The sequence below is a fragment of the Dendrobium catenatum genome, unplaced genomic scaffold (assembly GCF_001605985.2).
Source record: "Dendrobium catenatum unplaced genomic scaffold, ASM160598v2 fragScaff_scaffold_621, whole genome shotgun sequence".
Taxonomy (NCBI): Eukaryota; Viridiplantae; Streptophyta; class Magnoliopsida; order Asparagales; family Orchidaceae; genus Dendrobium; species Dendrobium catenatum.
The window spans coordinates 4563024-4585247 of record NW_021319083.1 but is presented as its reverse complement, the minus strand read 5'-3'; the positions used below and the strand labels follow the sequence as shown (position 1 = coordinate 4585247).

At 33.1% G+C, this 22224-nt stretch overlaps 3 protein-coding genes across 4 annotated transcripts in view; 1 reads left to right on the top strand and 2 right to left on the bottom strand.

The window, feature by feature from the left end:
- Positions 1–4287, bottom strand: part of LOC110102767 (poly [ADP-ribose] polymerase 2-A) — a 30281-nt gene extending 25994 nt beyond the window's left edge. Inside the window, exons 1-4 of one of the 2 annotated variants that reach the window (XM_028695108.1) lie at positions 4016–4287; positions 3647–3947; positions 2853–2971; positions 1191–1272 (exon numbers count right to left, since the gene is read on the bottom strand). In XM_028695108.1, coding sequence (XP_028550941.1) covers positions 1191–1272; positions 2853–2971; positions 3647–3947; positions 4016–4099 — 586 coding nt within the window. In that variant the 5' untranslated portion in view covers positions 4100–4287. The remainder of the gene's footprint in view (positions 1–1190; positions 1273–2852; positions 2972–3646; positions 3948–4015) is intronic. The other variant, XM_020831239.2, reaches the window with a different exon arrangement.
- A 183-nt stretch (positions 4288–4470) lies between these two features.
- Positions 4471–7812, top strand: LOC114579735 (serine/threonine-protein phosphatase 7 long form homolog). Its single transcript, XM_028695343.1, has 5 exons — positions 4471–4650; positions 5685–6415; positions 6494–6578; positions 6648–7082; positions 7165–7812. The coding sequence occupies exons 1-5, from the start codon at positions 4471–4473 to the stop codon at positions 7810–7812; spliced, it is 2079 nt and encodes a 692-aa protein (XP_028551176.1).
- An 8732-nt stretch (positions 7813–16544) lies between these two features.
- LOC110102770 (60S ribosomal protein L22-3) overlaps positions 16545–22224 on the bottom strand; it is a 10350-nt gene continuing 4670 nt past the window's right edge. Inside the window, exon 2 of the mRNA XM_020831245.2 lies at positions 16545–16859. Coding sequence (XP_020686904.1) covers positions 16715–16859 — 145 coding nt within the window. The 3' untranslated portion in view covers positions 16545–16714. The remainder of the gene's footprint in view (positions 16860–22224) is intronic.

Here is a 22224-nt window from a genome sequence, read left to right as displayed (position 1 = left end):
TTTTCTGACTTAAAATGTGTAAATTAGTTAATTATATGTTGCAGACTCAAGTAACCATTGGTCTAAACAATTGGCATTGCTAGGAAGAATATAAAACAAGCAACAGCCTAATGGGAGTTCAGTAAGTTTTTGTAATGTCAGTAAAAAAATGTGAGACATAAAATGGAAAAAGAATTTAGTAGGCTCTAAAAAGGAACCTTATCCATTTATAAATAAAATAATTCAAAGTAATGGTCGATTACAAGAAATTGATGGCATGGCCAGATAGCTTGATTATGATGTATCGCTAACCAGAAATTAGTGATAACAGCAATGACATATGCAGGAACTTGAATGCCAAATCTGCCACAATTGGAGATACCGCTCTTCTATTCCTCATTGCTGGATATATTTCAAATAATTGAACGAATCATGTGGTACAGATTTCTCTTCTAAAGTTTATGATATGATTATATTAAATGAAGAGCCCTTCAAAAATGTACTAAGCCAGACACCAATCATAACATAAATATCATTTCCAAATCTTCTTGCGCATGCATCTATTAAAAAGTTGTGCGTCCGAATATTTCTTCTTTATGACATAAATTCGTAATTCTCGTGACTAAATGCTCCTTTAATATATGCCATTCCAGAAACACAAAACTAACCATAAAACATGAAATTAACAACAAGTAAACAATATTTGAAAAGAACAAACCAATAGCAACCAAGAAAGACAACGAAGAAAAGAATCTATAATTTTCTCAATTAATAATTATAAGTAAAGAAATATGCAAAAAATTATAAACATGTAGAACAATCCTAAAGCCTAAATCATCCAAAACTTATTAATAATGTCTCCAAAATTTGTCTTATTCAATTTAGCATCCTAAAAATCCTTATTATTTATAGCATAAAGATCAGTTCCAAATATTCTTGCGCATGCATGCTTTTAAAAAGTTTGGGGTCAAATGTTTGTTCTAAATGTCACAAATCTTTATTCTTCGTGACCAATGTTTCTTATTATATGTCATTCTGGAAAGCACGGAACTTAAATGTAGAGAAAGAAAAACATCATAGAATAAAAAATATTCAGTAAAAAAGGATTACTAACAACCAAAAAAGCAAACAAAGAGAAAAATTTATAGTTTTATCCAATAATAATTATAAGAAAAGAAGTATGCAAAAAATTATGAATGGATAGAACAAACCTAAAGCCTGAATTATATAAAACTTATTGTTATTATCTCCAACATTTGTTTGATTCAATGTCGCATCATAAAAATCCCCTCCCTGCAACAAAGAAATCAATTTTTTAACATAGATAGTGTCAATCAACTAACTAAAAGATTATCATTTAATCTCCAAAAAAAATAGCTCATCATTTGAACTCCAAATTGATTAAAATTGAGGAATGACTCATCCTGTAAAAAAAAAATACCTAACTGAACTATACATATTATGCAGTTAGAGAAATGATATTGACCAAAGCATCCATAAAAGCCAATCAAAAAAATGATTCTTGTTTAGGGGTTGTTTGGTTCAAAGTAAAATTGGTGTCAAATATTCCCAAATGCGGGGATTTTGAAAATATTGGTGTTTGGTTGGATGAAAACGGAATGCAAAGTGTAGTAAAGTATGTAGTGTAAACCATTTTGGTTCATTTTTTAGGTAAATTAAACTCGTCCAGTTTTGAGCGAGAACTATTAACATTGCAAGCAAACTCGCTTGATCATCGCCACTGGCCTCCGGCCGCCACCCGCCGATACCACCGCCGTCGGCTACCAATATCTTTGGACTTTAAACTACATTCATTTTACTTAAAAAAAATAAAAAAAAAACATTCACCAGCATTTACTTTACACTCATCTAAAACAATTCCAAAAAATTTCTTTAACATTGTATTCCTTTAACACTACATTCATTTTTTAGCCAACCAAACAGCCCCTTAATAGAAAATAAGTTTATCATGTAAGTATAGTGACACTAGAAAAAATTCATGTTATCCAGATTAATTACAATCACTCCCTAAATTGAACCAGTATAGGTAAATAAAGATCTCACTAATGAAATAAATAGCATTAAGCATGTTACAAAACATTTATGCAATGAAAAAAAAAACCACAACAATTTTCAAATATCAATGATAAGAACGTCAACATCATCAAGCTCATATAAATATTTACATTCATTTTACACTTGAAAGTCTAGGAAATTCAAGAAATTTTGTGTGGCTTTTAATCATAAATTACTTGCTCAATGTTTTGCACCTGATTCTTTTCATTGTTTGTGTCACTCAAATTCATTATAACAGAACAAAAAGCTTCTTGCATAAGAAAATTTCAAACTACTAACATAAATTCTATGCTTCATACTCAGGCTAGCGTGATATTAACCTCATCATTTTAGTTTGAGATTCAACATCATATGCAAGTTTAGGCTGCATTGATATGGAAAAAATCCAATGGTAGTTAAAGGGAAAAACTGGTTTACAGGGAAGAGTCCACTAGGTCAATATAAAACAAAAAATATAAACCCTACAATCTAATAAGCACTTAGGTGTTAAACATACAAAATAACAATAGATGCCTTCAAAATTATACAATAAGCATAGCAGAAAGATGTGTTTTTGAATGTCGCTTCCCATGTGTATTTGGAGTTGCATTCTGCAATCCCATTACCATCACTACAATGAGAGGATTATACTATGTTTCACCAACTACCACACTTCTTTGAGTTCATACTGTATAAAAATGCACAACCAAGTTCAAACGTGAAAATAAAATCAAATACAAATAATTAAACAAAATCTCAAATATTTCAACAAGCGGGATAAGGGGAAAGGTTGATCAAATGAAATGAGATTTACATACATTTTGCAAGACATGGTAACTCTTCTTTATATCATCTGGAAGCCATTGGTCCAAAACAGCACCTCCCTTCTTGGTGGCAGTGATCAATCTCTCCTCTTCAATCTCTTGAGGCACCTCCTCTAACAATTATAATTAAAACATCATAATTTAAATCAAATTGTTCCTCTTTTGCCCACAAATGTAAAATTTGAGGTAGAATACATGTAATTCCCTTCAATTAATTTTTATTTATTTTTTAATCCTATAATTTTTTTCAGATAATACCTATTACTCCATTTCAGACAACAGTTGATTCTGCAATCCACTCATTCTTCTATCTTTTCTTCCCTTAATCTAAATCCAAGGGAACATTTGATATCATAAAAAAATACTTGTTAAACTTTGAACTCAATAGGAAAAAAAAAGATGAGGAACTCAAAAACATTTGATCATAAGTGTAAGAAAACTGTTCTTAAAGAACAAGATAACATCCATAAATTAAAAGACAATTCATTTGGTCATATATAAAACGCCAGATACTTCATATTGACTAAAAACAGAGTAATCTTACACAAGACAACATTCAAATTCATCATCTGCAAAACAGAATTTGAATATCTTGTTGTTTATGAATAATCGTCTAGCACTCATGAGGAGGTCCTGATCTTTTTTTTTATTTAATTTAATTGAGCGACAATATAATGTAATTATCCGAATGACTAAAAAAATAAACGTATGTCAAGATTAAGTTCCCCAAAAACATAAACAGCTGAATCAGCATTGAAACAAGCAATTCAAAATTAAGAAATACTCACCTTCAACGGTCTCTTTTGGGATCTTTGCAACACCTGAAAGCCTCTTGACGAGCTCCATCTTCGTTCCAGTCGCCGAAACCCCGAATTGCGCGGCCAACGCCTTCAACTCACGCACAGTATACTTCACCAGCTTCTCTTCGTCTAAGTATTCCTCCTCCTTCTCATCATCAGCATCGACTTTGGAACCCCTCTTCCTCTTCCTTTGGCCATTCGATACCCCATTTGAAGGGTTGTCCTCAACAGGATCGGCCTCTTTTTCCTTCTCCTCTTCGCTCTGCAACGCCGCTTCAAGCCTCTTAACCTGGAATCGGAACAAATGAGTTCCAGGGTTTCAAAAAGAGAAGAAGAGTGAAAAGACATGAAGCTTACGAGGATGGGTTTGGTGCCGGTAGTGTCCAGACCTCGGAGTGAGAGCTTGGCTCGGAGCTCATCGACTTTCAGCTTGGAAGCCATTTTTCTCTTACTTTATCCCTCTCTCTCGCTTCCGCGCAATGAGCTCTGAGGTTTGAAGAGAAATGGAGCGGTTTGGCTTATATATGTTGCTAACAGAGGAAGACGAAGCTTGCGAGAGAAGAAGGGGACGAAGCCGGCCGACGCTCTACGACAGTGTGCGCGTTGTCATGGTCAGGTCATATCGCCACAGAAACGGCTACACAGCTGACTTTTCAAATTATGATGAAAGAACCTTTTTGAAGAATTAATTCCCCATCGTGCTTAGCACATTAGTAAACTATAAAAATCAGGCAAAATTTTAAAAGGAGCAAAGTTTACAATTTTATTAGGAGTAGGAGCATGAAATTAGTTAAATTTAAAAAGGAGCAGAAATGCGATCCTACTTTGCATTTTCTTCAGAAAACGCAAAACAGGCCTGCGTTTTGCATGAAAATGCAAAGGGTCTTCCCGTTTTCTTCATTATCGGACCCCTACTTGCGCAAAATCTGCCATATTTCATGCGGACGAGGCAGTGCTTGGTGCTTGGACCCGGCCAGAAGCTTAGGGAAAAGGTTTCCCGTGAATGAACATTAATAACGTGAATGCACAGGTGGTCCGTGACCTTGTATCCAAAGGAAATTTTTTTTTTTTTAAGCTTTATGTGGCCTATAAATAGAGGAGAATGTGGAGGAGAAAATGTTTGTTTGGTTGAAGTTGAGTTTAAGGGAACGGCTTAGTAAAAGAGGTTAGTATATAAGATTTTTTAAGATGTTTGAATATGCAAGTTACAATATTTTTTTGCACTTTGTTGAATTATTTTGTATAAGTATTTTGCTTATTGTACAAATTTTTTAAGAAAATTTTTTATAGATTTGATGTTCAAATATTGGCCTGGAAAAAATTGGGAGTATTGTTTAAGCAATAATGTTAGTACGTTTTGAAATTTTTTTGTTTATGATTGTAATGTTGTACAAATCCGGCGTCGTTTAGGGAGACCTAGAACTAATCGTTATCGTAACAGTATGGATGAAACCCGTGCATCCTCAAGCAGAACATGCTCCTTCTGTCATAACAAGGGTCACAACATTGCTACCTGCCCAACTAATCTAAGGACAACAACGAGGAGAGATTAAGGTTATTGAGAAATTGTAATTGATATGTTATTTCAAATGTCATTTTGCTTGTACTTGAATATTTAGTTAATGTAATGCTGTTTTTTTTTTTTTTTTTTTTTTTGCATATTAGTAAATACTGTAAAGACTTTGATCTTGCTTCTACTCGTCTCAATAAGATTCTTTATATTTTCAATTAGACGATATGGAAGGTAGAGGGGAAAGAGGTCGGGCACGACGATCTAGACGAGGTAGTCGTGCACAAGTAGATGTGCCAGAGGTAGAAGAGCTTCCAAGCATAAGATTATTAGGGATGCTCATAGAGCTTCATGCATTAATGAGGTAATCTTTCTCCCACTATATCAACTATAATGAACTTTTTCATCAACTCATAATTTATAATTCCACAGGCTGTGTATCTTGTGGCTTCAACCCATCTACATATGGCACGTGAGTGGCCAGTTCGTTGCAGATGAATGCTTCATGCACTTCAGATCACAGGGTTGGATTCAATTAGGCACCAACAGTTCATACAATTAGACCACGCTTTAATAGGTGCATTGGTTGAAAGGTGGTGTCCACTAACAAACACCTTTCACTTACCGGTGGGGGAGATGACGATAACATTACAGGATGTTCAGTTGCTCTTGGGCATCAGGATAGATGGTGCGCCAATTATTGGTAGTTCAGTAGTCGGAGACGGGTTACGTTGGGATACATGGATAGAGTGCTGTAATGAGCTATTGGGGTCCCACGCAGACCCAAATGTTACGTACCATGATCCTGACGATAACGATGTAGAGGTTATCTTCAGAATGGGGCATTCACAAGCGTACTCAATTATACCGCTTCGATGGTTACGATGGACCTTTTATCGGGAGTCATATGAAGATTTACCCCGACATGTGTTCCTTCGACATGTTAGGGCATACATTATGTATATGCTTGGTTGTTATTTATTGCCTGATACATCCGGATCCCACGTGCATATGCAATATCTCCCATTACTTGAGCACATAGAGAATTTTGCCCATTACTCTCTAGGTTCGGCGGTATTGGCACATCTGTATAGAGAGTTGAATCTAGCGACACGACCTTCGAGAATGTACATAGCTGGATGCCTACCTCTGTTGCAGGTATGGGCTTGGGAGCGGATACATGTTGGCAGGCCAACACTTCGAGTTCCATACCCACGGGATATCATTGGAAAGCCCCTAGCTTTGAGGTAATTTGGCATTCACTAAAACTCTTATGATGTATTTTTGTTAAAATGATTAATTTGACAAACATAAAATTATTATAGGTGGGCTGAAGGAAGAGTGCGAGAAGTTCCACTTGGGAACATGATGACATACAGAGATGAGCTGGATGGACTTCAACTTAGCCAGGTAGCTCTAATTTAAATCTACCATATCATCCTAGTAAATATTAATTTGTAATTTTATCTCTCAACGCAGGCAATATTTATGCCTTACTCGGATGCTATAATGGGCATGATGCCTGCAATATGCCATGAAGCGAACAACCTATGGATGGCTCGTGTCCCATTGATTAGCTGGAAACGGGTAGAGTGGCATTTGCCTGACAGGGTGATGCGACAATTTGGAGGCATTCAACCTCGAACAATTGAGCCCATGGAGCGTGAATTTCGACGGGTTGATGGGAGAGGCCGAGCTGAGGTAGATTGGCTTCATTATCATAGAGGATATATTGAGTTATGGAATAACAGATTAGCACTAATTACAACCATCACGCATCCATTGGGAGATGGTCAGAAGGAGTTATCAGATTATTTACAATGGTACAGATCTTGGGCTTCCATCTACCTACTTAAAGCGGCGACAAATCCACCAGAAACAATTTATCCTAGGTCACCGGGGGAGAGGATAGTGGTAAGTGATTTCGTACATATTTAAATGTTCCGTCATATACAAGTTGATTATATTATAATTATTAATAAATTTGCATTTATAGGTTGATTACTTCTTGCGTAGCAAAGAAATTGCTGAATCATATGCTACGGGTCAGATGGAGAGTGGGGGGTCTATAAATCAAGGATATGCTGATATTGTCGAACTTACAAGACAAGTGGAGCAATCTGTATATATTGATACTACTGGCCGGCAACCTCGACGAGGAGGACGAACTTCAGTAATGGAGCAGCCAGCAAGGAGATCTACATCTCATAGTTCAGGATTACGTTCAAATCCTGTAGATCCGCCAAGACACTCTATGTACGTAGGATCAGCTGATTCTGGCCGACCTTTAGGGATGACGGGAGCAGGGCCTTCTATAATACGTGGTGAAGGGAGTTCATCTCAGGGCGGAAGAGGAAGCCATTGGACAATTCCAGAATCACAATGGCCTGGTACAGCATCTTCGTATGGGCGAGATGCTCCATATGACTTGAACAATCCCATGTGGACGACACTATTTGGTTGGACAGGAACTCCATCACAGCATGGCATAGTTGCTGAAGAAGTCCAACCTGACATAAACAGTACGGAGGAGGAGGTGCATCAGGACGAAGAAGAAGAACCTCAGCTCCAGAGGAGGAGTAGGCGGGTACCGTCAAGATACACCCCCGGTACAGATGCTCTCAAACCAAGAAAGAAGCGTTAGTAAAAATTTAGTTAACCTCAATGATGTATTGTCTTAAAACTTTCATGTATTGAAGACAGCTAAGGAATTTAAAGGTAACCCTGCACGTCGAGAGTTAGGCTGGAATTATGTACAAGAAGGATTCCCCCTTTTTAAGCACCACCTTGTGGCAAAAGATTTCTTAAAAGGTCGAATTCTAGAACTTAGTTGTGATAAAGACAATACAGTTGCACAAGGTATGGGAAGGTCCATGATGGATATAGATAACTGTATTTTATACTCTAATTGGGATAAGTATCATGATAAGCACATATTAGATTCGTATCAACAGTTGTTACAAAATTCTAAAAATTCTAAACCGAAGGATTTTCTTAATGGAGAAGATTGGCAGCAAATACAACTTCAATTTCAGATCAACTTCAAATGTTGTCCTACACAAACACAGCTCCAGAATCGTCTACGATATCTACTTAACAACATGAATCAGTAACTGAACTCATCATATGTATTTTATTTTCTTATTGACCTCATCATGTATTTTCATTAATTTGTGTTAATTACTTTTCGCATTACTCTCAATCCAATCTTTCTATAAAAAATATGAATAACAAAATTATGCGTTCATATTCTCATAATAATAATATATATACAAATACAAATAATTTTAAATTCAATCATATCTTTTAAAGTAAATTCTAGATTATATACAACTTATTTTAAATTATATATTTTAAATTTTTTTTAACTAATCTTAAAAATATATTTTGCCTTTTTAATTCTAATCTCTCAATTAACAAAACTTTAATTATATTTAATAATATTATTAACATCTTTATAAATAACAAAACAAAATATTAACTCAAGCTTTTAAAAAACTAAATTATTAAAACATGTTTATAATATTTTCATGCAAAACGCAAACCTGCTTTGCAATATTTTTAAAATACAACGTTGCCACCTACTAATATTTCAAATATTTCTCATAAATTAAACTTATTTTTAATTAAAATTAAATATCTTTTTAACTTATATTAAACTTATTCTTAAAACAACTAATAAAATAATTTAGTAAAAAAAAAAAATTACGACTTTAGTAATGTATTTTAATAATATTTAAAAATTTATAAATAAATAAAGTATATTACATATATATCAATTAAACTATATTAATTTTAAATATTATAATTATGATTAATAGTTTTATTTCAATTTATATTTAAATTAACGTTAACATTCATATTATTTATTTAAATTATTTAAAAATAATAATAAAAACAAAAATGCCACTTATCTTATTTTTTATCAATGTCACTCTCTTCCATTTTGAAGAAGTTTGGAGAGGCAAATAGCAAATACAACATAGTATGGATCAGTAATACGGTTGCAAACTCTTCCATAGCATGAATTCTATTTTTAAAATAACTACAAGCATTTCTGACACATCTACTGTTTTCTATGCTTTCAGGGTTAGAGTTTCTTCAATCATTTAATCTAATAAATTTGTTGTTGTACTTATTTGCATGTATTGTATATTGTTAAATGTTTTACCTATATTTGCTTCTATACTTACTGCATAAAAAATATCCAGTTAGCATCTTCATAAAAATCACCCTAAAAAGTAAAAGATTAAAAACTGATCTCAATAGTGACGTATATCACTAACCCTTCCTTCCAATGCAGTTTAAACTCTTTTGCTGAAGAAAACGCAATTGTCATTTGCATTTCCATTAAAAACGCAATCCTGCTTTTCATTTTCTGAAGAAAACGCAAAGCAGTTCAGAAAATGCGATCCTGCTTTGCGTTTTCTTCTGAAAATGCAAAGTAGGATTGCGTTTCTGCTCCTTTTTAAATTAAATTAATTTCATGCTCCTAAACCTAATACAATTATTAACTTTGCTCCTTTTGAAAATTTTGCCTAAAAAACGCTTCAAGATTAAATATATATTTTTTCTAATTATGCTCAAATAAAGTCAATAAATTGAAGTTCGAGATAAAATTTTAATTGATCTGACTGAACAATTATTAGGTCCGGACATGAGACGTAGCTCTATATCTGAAGGTCAATAACATGTCGCCACGTGCTCTGACTCTTTGCAGCGCAGCCCGACGACTCGACCTTGACCAGAACCCGGTATTGCTATGTTCGGGTATTGCTAGGTTTGCTTGACAATAACGAGAAATACCGCTCTATCAAGAACAATACCGAGCAATACCTAGCAATACCGAACAATATCTAGCAAAACCTCGGTATTGCTCAGTATTGTTAGGTATTGCTCTTGACAAAATGATATTTCTCTTTATTGTCGAGTAATATCGAGCAATACCTAGCAATACCCCGGTCTGCACAAATTAGCTAATGCATAGCAATCCCGGGTCTGGTGCGCGGCAAAGAGTAAGAGCACATGGCACCATTTTACTGGCGTTCGAACATATAGCTACGTCAGGACACCGGATCTAATAAAATTTCCTGATTTTGAGGCTTATAAAATAGCTTGAGATTAATTCAAAATATAAACATTATATATTTCATTAATATTTTCATTATATATAATCAAATATTAAATCAATTAAATTGTAATAAAAATAAAAAAAATTGGGCTGGCTCCATTGAAATTCATATTACTTTATAATTAAATAAAGTAAATCAAGCAAATTCTAGTTACATTAGCTCAATTCAAATCTCAAGCTCAATTTGATTCTTTTTATATATATTTGATTTAATTTTGAGATTACAATTATGATTTCCCCAATATTGAATTACTTCGTGCGAAACTACTACATTAGTGAAAGACAGAGTTATTATCTAACTACAATGATTTATGAAGTTTTTGGGCTGTGGACAAGATTGCTCCCTAAATTTACTTTTCCTACAAAGCTTACACATTATTGTTGTATTCTTCATAGATTTAGAAAGAAACATTTGCTATTGGGATCTGAGATAAAAATGACCCTTTCAAAATTTTGAAAATTTTAAAAAAATTTCAAAATGATTGAGCTGGTATCATAAACCTCTTAGAGATTATGCTAATCCTTTAGTAGATGAAATTTATCAAAGTATTAATAGATCTGCTATTCATGTTAATAATTTTAAATTAAAATCTGTCATAATTCAAATGAGTTAAAATTTTTAATTTGGGGAAACTCTTGTTTAAGATTTCAATTTATAGTTAGTCAGTTTTCTAAAAATATACGCAATATGTAAGTATAATGGTGTCAATGATGATGTTATTAGGCTTCCATTATTTTTATTTTCACTAAGAGACAAGGTTAGGATGTGGTTAAATTATTTACCCCTAAGCTCAATAACCACTTGGAATGAGTTGACTTATAAATTTCTTACTAAGTATTTTCTCCTTCAAAAACTGCTAAACTTAAAAATTATTTCACATCTTTTACCCAGTTTGAAGGATAATCAATTTATGAAAGTTGGACGAGATGTAAGAAAATACTCAAGAAATGCCCTCATCACACCTTACCCGATTGACTGGTTATTCAGACCTTTTGGTATGATATCTTAAAATAATCATAGATGTTGCAGCTAGAGGATCTTCAATGTCCAAACCATTTGAGGAAGCATATGAATTAATAGAGGAAATGGCTATTGATAATTTTCAATGGCCTGGTGATAGAGTAAATCCTAAGAGAATAGTTGAAATTTATGAATCGGATTCTTTGTTAATTTTAACTGCACAAGTTGTAGTAGTTTTCAAGAAATTGAACACAATATGGATCAGTTCAGGATCAATATCTGAATCATATATGCAATTGGAAGATCAAGATTTAACTTTTATTGGAGATAGTGGTGTGTAAAGGATTGAAAATGTGAATTTAATTGGAGGACAAAACTCCAATACATATAATCCAGATTGGAGGAATCATTCTAATATTAATTGATAAAATAATTTTGATGGTGATCATTAATAAAATTTTGGTCAAAATAATCAAGGAGAAATTTATAATATTCCCCAGCAGCCTATTATTAATCCTATACCATCTTATTCTTCATGATTAAATCAAAATAATTTGTTTAAAAATAAAAATATATATATATATATTAAAGATATAATAATCCTCAGTAGCCTATTATTAATCCTAGACCATCTTATCTTTCATGATTAAATCAAAATTATTTGTTTGAAAATAAAAAAAAATATATATTTTAAAGATATAATGATGCAGTTAAGAACTCAATTGTAAAGTTAAGTTGCTTCTGTTAAAAATTTGGAAAGTCGATTAGGTCAGCTTGTAATTTCATTTAGTAATAGGCCTCTCAAATGGTTACCCAGCAATACTAAAGTTAATCTAAATGAGAAAGAAAAAGATCCTAGTAGAAACCACATATTTTGAGCCTTTTTATCATTCATATAAGAAGTATGTGTTATTAACTATATTTTAATTTTTTTTGTATTTACATTTTATTTAATTCCTCTTAACCTTACACTTTTATGTTGTCTTTCATTAACATCTATATTTTAAATTGTAAATTCAACAAAGAAAATAATAATTAAAAATTATGTAAAATTAAGATAATAATAAAAAAATTATATTATACTTTAAATGAACATTGTATTATAATTCATACAATAATAAACTAATAATTAATAAAGTTAGATGATTTAAGTTATTAACTTAACTTAAATTTATAAGTCATACATCTATACATTGACCTTTTAATTGAAAAATGAATCATTAATGTTAAAAATAGATAGGAGTATCTTAAAATTGAAAATCATGGTAACTTAAAATTGGAAATAGTGATCTTATTATATCCTTACAATAAAGTTATTAAGATTGTAAGTATTATAAGCAAAATTGATGTTCAAAATAATTAACTATGTAAATTATATGAATGAAACAAAAGATTATGATAAGAAATCTAAAAAAAAAAAGAAGAAGAGTACATTCAAAAATTAGTATCAATTAAAAGCTTAAAGTCAAACTGCAATCTTATACTTAAATATACCAGAAATAAGATAGGAAAACTAATACATATGATGATTAACTAATGAATTTCAATCATAACTACACATCTATTCTTTAAAGGTGCATTATTCATTTAAAAATTTAATAGTCAATGATTATATTCAGAACATATAAATTCAAAATAAATAATGGTGACGATAACCGGATAATATAATTATTATGATTTTTAAAATTAGAATTATAACCTTGTTCATTTCAATTACTTTTAAACCGTCATGTATGATCCTATATTTTAGTAATTTTACCATCAAATTTTATTTTGGTTATTAAATTAATTAGAAATGTATATTTTTTTATTTTCTTAAGGACAAGTAAGAGTTTAAGCTGGGGAGAATTTGATAAGTGTAAATTATGTAATATTTATAATGTCTAAATTTCAGTAAAAATGTGTTGTTTTAATTATTTTTATATAGTAAAAATTCAACAAAGATAAAAACTACAAAGGAACATTCTGCACCGTGATGCCAAAGGAAACACCGTCACTACACTACATTCAACACCACTGAGGCATTACTTTTGGACATTGTAGCTAGGGGTGTTAATTTTGGGTCACGATTCGGGTAAAGGTCGAACACGGAACTGACCCGGCACTATTTGAGTTCAAGGCAACTCAATCAATTTTTGCAAACGTGCCAATTTTTCAAACCCAAATCTGACCCGTTTCGGGGTAGGGTCAACCCGAGCCGACTTGCATATTTGTTGGAGATTGCACAAGTCGCTTCTTCGGCTCCTTCATTGCAATTCGACAACGGGAGCTCTCTCGCTGTGAAGGTAACTTTCTCTATTTCATCGTTATTGTTCGGCTTCGTTCTGACTTTCGCAGGATGACAGGAGGTGTGGAGATTGCACGAGTCGCTTCTTCGGCTCCTTCATTGCAGTTCGACTTCGCACCTTTGACGACGGGAGCTTGCTCGCTGTGAAGGTAACTTTCTCTGTTTCGTCGCTGTTGTTCGACTTCGTTCCGACTTCTACAAGATGGCAGGAGGTGTGGCGCTTGCACGAGTCGCTTCTTCGGCTCATTCATTGCAATTCGACTTAGCTCCTTCAAGGCTTCAAAGATGGGAGCTCACTCATTGTTAAGGTAACTTTCTCGTTGTTGTTTGTCTTCATTCCGACTTCCACATGAGGTGTGGAGATTGCACGAGTCGCTTCTTTGGCTCCTTTGTTGTAGCTTGACTTCGCTCCTTCGAAGACGGTCGCTCGCTCGTTGCCTCGCTGTGAAGGTAAACTTTTCCGGATCATTTGGGGTAATTCCCGAGTTTTCGAGTCGACCCAAATACTACCCGGTTTGCAAACGGGTCAATTTTTTGAACCCGAATCAGACCCGCTTCGGGTTCGTGTTAACTCAAACCCGAAATTTTCGAGTCGAGTCCAATATTGACACCCCTAATTGCAACACCATGCTCTCTGTTTGCAAGAGCTATAGCGGCAACAAATCCAACAGTGCAACATTCAAAGTGATGTTGTGTCTGAAAGTCAGCTTGGAAGCGCCCGGTTCTCAAAAAATCAAATGACGTGGTTCCACAAATTTTGATGCCTCGGTGCAATTTTGTCCACTTGGGCGTCGCAGCGCTGCAATTTCAACAGTGTCGAGGCGTAGTAGTTATAAATTTTAAGGGTAACATTGTTTAACTGAAAGATCACTATTTTTCTCTAAACAAACTGTTCCACATCACCATCAAGTGTTCCAGGTGAGAAAACATTTCAGCATCGAGGTGCTAGTTCAATTTTACGCGCCGTAACATCGCAACAACATATGCCCTTTTATAAATAGATGTTTTGATCTGTTTGTAAGAGAGTTTAGTCACTTGCATAAAATTTAGTATTTTTTAGTGTGCTTTTCTAATATCCTCTAAGAGTAAAATCTAATAGAGGAGAAACTTTGATCCTGCTAGGTGATAACATTCCAATATTTTTCTTGTACTTTGATTCTTCTATGATTATAATGAAAATGATTTTGCTTATCATTTATTCTATGTCTAGCTAAATCTCTTGTTTTGGATTGATTATATGAAGAGCATATTAAAGTGCTAATAAAGACTCTTGTTCTTTAAAAATTTAATGATATTTTCAATTATATCACATTCTTCATTTAATACACATAATGATCATATGTAGTAAAAAATCAAGAGTGATGAATAGGCTCAACGGAGGAATGCAAGAACAATCAAGAATATTAAGATAGAATGTTGACATATCTAGACATATGATGTTTGAATATTCTAGGTTCTTAAGCAAATATTATAACCGTAGGAGTTCAGTATATATCATTTTCATCTCAACAAGCTCGACAGAGATCTAAAAATATACATGCTCTAAATCACATCTACAATTAAAAGACCATTAGAAAAAAAAAATTGCATTCATCAATCTAAAATATTTTATCAAATATTATATCAACTATTTAACTATTTTGATCAAGTGATTGAAGTTTCAAAAACATCATTTTTATTTTAGTTGCATTAATTATGCATTAAAAGTAAGCATTAATAATTTTATTGCAAGAAAATATAATAATTCCTTGTGAGTTCGACAGCCTAGTTAATCACTTTATTACTTGATTCGGCACGTATACTTGCATAAATTTAAGTCATATTTCATTGTTAACATATCAAAGAAAACCTAAGCATTATTCAACATTAACCGGCACAAGCATTCATTATACTGTCTATAACAAAGCATTGCTTGCATACGCGTACAAGTTCACACACATCCCACATCAATTTGCTAGCAAATGACCACCATGTGGTACTCGAGCTAGCCCATAATCGTAGACCAACCAAGGAGAAGCTAGGTTGAGAAAAAAACAATTATATAGGTGAAACTTATTGAGGATTGACTTATGTAATGGCTCATTTTCACTATAAAATGTGGACTTTAAGAAAATATCTTTCTCAAAAGGACCATCCGAAAGTCACATTCGGGTCCGTTGTTCGGGCCGTCATTTTTAAATTTCGCACGTGCCATAGTCCCACTCTTCGCCGGGTCGGGTATCGGGTATTGTTGTTGCCAGGTGTCGCGTTCACGGCTTACCGAAGGTAAAGATGCGTCAGGTGGGAGGACGCAATAAAAATTCTAGACAGTGAGAGGAAATATAGTGAAATAAAATGAGAAAAATCTTTAGTGGCTCAATTAGTACAACTATATAGGTGAAATTTAATAAGGAAAAGTTACATACTAAAAAAATATAAAAATTATATTGGCATTATTCACAAAAAGCATTGTCTTCAATAATATATCAAATGTACAGTAAGTAGAACTCTATTATAATTGATTTCAATTAGTGAGCCGAGCCAGTTCGTGCTTAGCTCGTTAACGAGCTCTCAAGCTAAGTTTATTAAGTTTTGAGCTCGAACTTGAATAAATTTTCAAACTCATTTGATTATCAAGCTCGAGTTCAATCCACATGATGCTTGGCTCAATTACTCGTTGAGCAACACAACAGAAGAAGGTGAGGCGGTCAAAGCGTGGGGGTCTGCGTATGCGAACCCCAAAAGACGGACGGAAGTGCATGAGTTTGCGCAAGAGAACCACGAAGGACAAAAGGCAAGTCGGCTGACCGCAGAAGGCTTGCGAGCTACTCATGAGCTCATTTTTAATGGCACAAGCCAAGCTCGAGCCCGACTTGAGTTAAAGCTCGGGATTTAGCTCGGGAGTCGAACTCAAGTTAGGTTGACTCATTTGTACCCCTAATTTTAATGTAAGCTTTAAATTCTTTGCTCTTTTTAACAGAAAACAAAACTCAATTCACAGCCACGGGCGGTTTTGGATATTGTTAATTTATTTTCCTTTTGCAGGGAGCTTATACCAATAAAACATATTTTATGAGATAGGAAATACTTAAGACGAAAATATTGGTATCAAAAAGAACAACTTGCAGGTTTCTCAAAGTTAAAATCTTAAAAGAAGCAGGCAAATGAAGTAGCAAACAAGTAAGCTTTTAATCTTCTTCCTCGCCCTCGTTCTCAGCAATGTTGAAGTACCGCAGCTCATAAACGTTCCGGTCTTTGTTGGAGGCAATGACTCGAAGCCAATCCCGAACATTATGTTTTTTCAGGTACTTCTTAGTGAGGTACTTTAGGTACCTGGAGCAACAAGATAAAATTTTTTTAAGCAGGTTCAAATTAATAGAAGAGTTTAAAAAAAACCATTTTGATAGCCAAGTTTTTTAAATTAAGGCTTCCTTTGGGACTTCTTTCTTTTAGCTTCTTAAAGCATAATTTTTGTACTAGAAAGCTGCTTTAAGAAGCAGTAAGAATGTCATCCCAAATGAAATCTAAATAATAAAAAACTACTTAAACTTCAAGATTATAATAGAATGTGTGGTAATTCTTCCAGCAGAGGAAACTGGCTAAAATCTAAACAAACATTTACTTGCAGTTGCATAAACAAAAGGGGGTACTCTAAAAGTTTGAGACTTTTAATATTTGGTTTCATGTTATTATCAGTGTAATCTAAAACAAATGGAAAAATTATTTTGTGCGGAGATCAACCAGAGATCAATCAGAATGCGCCATATCACTCCCTGCTCAATATCTGGCTCAGTACCGCGGCTCAATACCGCTCGGTACTAGGCTAAGTATTGCTGACATGATGCATTCTGGTTGATCTCTAAATAATAAAATACATTCAGTGTCCGCATAGAATAATTTCTAAAACAAATGAGAGAGTTTGAGACTTCTAATATTTGGTTGGAAGTAAAACAAATAACAAGTACTGTTTCAAGAAATTTAAAATATATCAGCTAGTACGGTTGGAGGAAATCGTTTAAAGCTTTGGTCATGAGAGTTCTTCACGAAGCTGTAGCAGGATACCCTGAGCACTGACGACACTGCAATCTACCTCCCTACCACTAGCACGCTCGCGTCCCCCTACAACCTGCGACAGTCGCCGGCTTGCCTCCCTTGCTCAAAACCCACTCACAACCCCCTCATTCATGCAAATCCTACTCGGCTTGGAACCACCTCTATGCCACTGCCATCGTCGCCGCTACATCACAATCAACTATCCTCATGTCTGTTCTAAGTTGTCCCTCCGTGACCCAGTGGATATACTTATCATTGTACAAACAAATCAAGGACAGGAATCATATTTCAATAGCATTGATATTTCCATTATGCAGTCAGCAGAGAGTGAAATTATATACAACAATGGAGTAAATTACGTAATGCAACAAAGCCAAGGTTATAAACAGAGTTGTTAATCGTTTGAAGGCTTCATGAAGTGCCCAAAATATGGTGAGAGCATGCCCACCAATTCCTTCAAACGTTTATTAACAGGAATGATGGACGGTAACTTGCATATCTAACACATGTTAAATTGCATCCAATGTAGGTTTGCAGCACAGTTAAGGGGAAGAGAACTGCAGGCAAATATAGGGAGAGTGAAAGGAGAGAGAGAGAGAGAGAGAGAGAGAGAGAGAGAGAAAGAGAGAGAGAGAGAGAGAGAGAGAGAGGAGTCAACTCCCAGAGGAACTGAATTAGCATTCAATTCTGATAATAATACACTCCTTGTCTAAGGGCCGTTGTCATAGTAAAAGAAACCTTGGGTATCAACAAGCAAAATAAATAAATCTTACAGTGTGAAATAACATTTATACAAAAATAGCGTTAAATTATAAAGCATGTTAATTCAATGTAATGCAAAAATAGCGTTAACTATTTATAAAATATAATGCAGGATTTTGAAAAGAATTATCATCAATATTAATCTTATCACAAACATAAGGTTGGCTTAATGTATACTACTCTAGTGATACATATTTAGTCCCACAAATTCATAGTTTGATAGACAAATCGGACATAAGAAGGTAAAATAACTGGCAACCAACAAATATGACATCTCTGAAGGAAACCTAAAGTGTCAAAAGTATTAAGGGCTGGAACGATGAATTTCTACTGCAGTAACACTTGTTGAATCCTACAAATTTATAATTTGGTAGACAATTTGGGCTTAAGAAGGTGAGAAAACTGGACAACCAAGAACGATGAAAATTCTAAAGAAAACTTTAAGTGGGTGGAATTTGAGCGGTGGTGGAATCAGGTGTGGCGGGGCAACTCTGGCCTGGCAGGTTTGGGATAAACCTCTTAAAGCTATGCATAGCAGCTTGAAGCACGGAGGAAAATAAGCTTTTAAACCTGCTAATTATAAAAGGTGGTACCAGTTAAAAACAGCAATCCAAAAATACACCTGAACTCAATCTTTCTTGAAGAAGTCACTTGACCACATGCAGAGTGTAAAACCAGAAAAATCTCAATTTTAGACATTGCACGCTTTTCAATGCACCACAACTAAATTTAAGTGAATTTTTCAAAGTCCTCGGAATTTCACGAAAAATTTTTACAAAAATCTATGCAAAATTTCAAAAAAAAAAAAAATGATATATAGAACCTATATTGAATTTCGCTTAATTTGAAAGTTAAAATTCATAAAAAATTTATAACGCCTAAAATACGTTTTAATAAATAGTTAAGCAAATATATGTAATGTGAGGCAAATTGGTCAATTTCATAATCCCTTAACAACCGAACATTTAAGGGATTGAATTCTATTAGGTCCCTTATTTTTTTCGTGCGACCAGAAGGAGGCGGAGGCGGAGGCGGAAGGGAGAAGGGCAATTGAGAGATCCTAGAGCACGGTTCCCGCGGCGGTTTCTGATGGCCGAATTTGGGGGAAATCGAAGGAGTCAAAGGAAGACTAAAGTATGCTTTATATTTCGAATTTCTCCTTTTCTCACAAAGATTTTCAGAAAAACAAAAATCTAGGGTTTGTTAAAAACTTAGAATTTCAAAGGCAAACTTAGGGGAAATGTTAGAGAAAGCAAGTTAACCACAAAAATGAAGTTTTCCAAAAAAAATTGTTGAGTTGGAGAAATTAGAGTTTTCATATTATTGTATTTTTAAGAAAATTTCTTAAGAGGTAAAATTCTAAATGATCATAAAAGAATTTCTAATAATAAAAATTAAAATTTTTCATAAAATCTTTAATTTCATAATTTTTATAATAAAATAATTCAAAAATATATTAACCTAATTATTAATTAGGTTAATGGGGAATTTCGACATGTTTATATGATGGAATTAATGAAAATATAATTTTAAAAAATATGATTTTTAAATAAAACCAAAAATAGAAATTAAATTAAATTATTTTAGGTTAAAGTAAAGAGATTATTTGGATAAAATATGAATTTAGAACAAAATCTAAATTTTTTAAAATTTAGATTTATTTAATCCACAAATATTAATATTAAAATTACAAATGCAATAGAAATAAAATTTTGACAAATGTTTAGATAATAACAAAAATATTTACATACTTTATGTGTTATGTGTTAAATTAAAGGGAGGATGAGAGAGATAAATATAATCTATGATAAGTTCATAGGAATAGAATAATTAAATTTGAGATGATTAACTTTAGCCTATGAATATTAAATTATTTCTTATAGGTGTTAATTGTTGCAACCTCAAAGAAAGGAGATCAAATGAAGTAAATCAATTTTCCAATTTCAAAGTGAGTAAACATGTTTCTATAATATTGATAATTTTATCATTTCAATTTTTATTTAATTGTATTTGAATAACATCTATTCATTTTACTGCATTTTAAATGATTTCATATTTCATATTATGTGATTCAATATATCACTGTATAAGACATATGATAGAACTTAGTATTATGATATATGAATATTATATGAAAGCTATATTGAGTGATTTCATATGCACGTTGAAATGATGGAGCTCATCCCTTTATGATACTAGCTGGAGACGCTGTACTCGTGCACGTTAAAATGGTAAATGTTTGAAAAAAAAAATAATAAATGGAGTATCTTTATCGTACTAGATGGTGACTCCTGTAACGGTTATACTATATATGGAATGAGAATATTATGAATACTGATATGATGAATGTAAATTGAATATAAAATGATATGAATTTATAATTTATGTGCATGTTTAATAACATGTTTATAAGAAATAAAATTTATGATATGTTTAAATGAAAAGTGACATTTGCACTTATTACTCCTGTCATGAATTACTATATTTTAGATGCATGTTTTACTTATTAATCTTTGGCTTACTGTTAGTTTTTCAAAAAAAATTCAGGTATAATTATTTTAATCATAATGAATAGAATGAGATGAAATGTGTATAATATGAGAAGCGGGGCGGAAGAAAGGTAACTATATTAGTCTTAATGATTTTATGTTTATGTGTTATCGAATTTAATATTTTTATTGGATTTTTCAAATGTTATGATGATAGATTTAGAGATTAAATATTTTAGTCTACCGTCCGACCTCCATTCCCGCCTTGTTTATATGAGTTTATCGGATCAGGTCGTGACAAAAATAATATTAGAGCAAAGGATTTAAGAATACTAATCAATATGAAAGAGAAAATATGATGATTCTATAGGTTAGAGAATGTATAAGATATGCATGTTATAGACTACTAATTTTATTTCAACGCGTTATATCTCAGAGCCTGGGATCTTGAAAAAGATGCCACCGATGATAATACGAGAGAAATTAGGAGGGAGATACCAATCATGACAGAGCCTTCGAGTAGTAGCATCAATGCTACTATGAAATCTTTTACGCAACAATGACTTAAATGATTAAGAACACTTAGACCCATGTTGGTGGTAGTGGAAGCTCTCCAATGGATAAAAATTTAAAATTGTTCCAAGAAATGAAACCTTCGATGTTTTTTAAGTAGTGGACCAATAGAGGCAGAAGATTGGACCGATGTTTTCAATCATGATTTTTTCAACCGGCCTAACACACTTCTGCATAATAATGGTTTTCTCACAAAAGTGGTTTCTTACCCACATGGTCTATTTCGACCCGACCCAATAAGCTCGTATAAACGAGGCGGGAATGAAGGTCGAACGATAGACTAAAATATTCAATTTCTAAATTTATCACCATAACATTTGAAAAGCCACTAAAAACATTAAGTTTGAAAACACATAAACATAAAATCATTAAGACTCATATAATTATCTTTCTTCCAGCGCACATCTCCTATGGTTTACGTTTACACCTCTTCTACTTATTATAATTAAAATAATTATACCTAAAATTTTTTTGAACAACTAGCAATAAGCCAAAGCTTAACAAGTAAAGCATGCCTCTTAACAACAGTAATTTAAGACAGAATGAGTAATATATTAAATATCACTTTTCATTTAGACATATTAAAAATTTTATTTATTATAAACATATTATTAAACATACATATAAATCATAAATTCATATTATTTAATATTCAGTTTACATTCATCATATCAATATTCGTAGCTTTCTCATTTCATATATAGTACAACCGTCATAGGAGTCACCGTCTAGTACCATAAATGTACTCGCTTTACCATTTCTTTTCCATAATATTTACCATTTTAACGTGCACGAGTACAGCGTCCCCAGCAAGTACCATA

Excerpts from the sequence above, each read along its gene's own strand:
- LOC114579735 (XM_028695343.1), top strand. The coding sequence starts at position 4,471 with ATGCGATCCTACTTTGCATTTTCTTCAGAAAACGCAAAACAGGCCTGC. Across the intron at positions 6,579-6,647 it reads ATGGACTTCAACTTAGCCAG|GCAATATTTATGCCTTACTC; the intron begins GTAGCTCTAATT and ends CTCTCAACGCAG. Across the intron at positions 7,083-7,164 it reads CACCGGGGGAGAGGATAGTG|GTTGATTACTTCTTGCGTAG; the intron begins GTAAGTGATTTC and ends TTGCATTTATAG.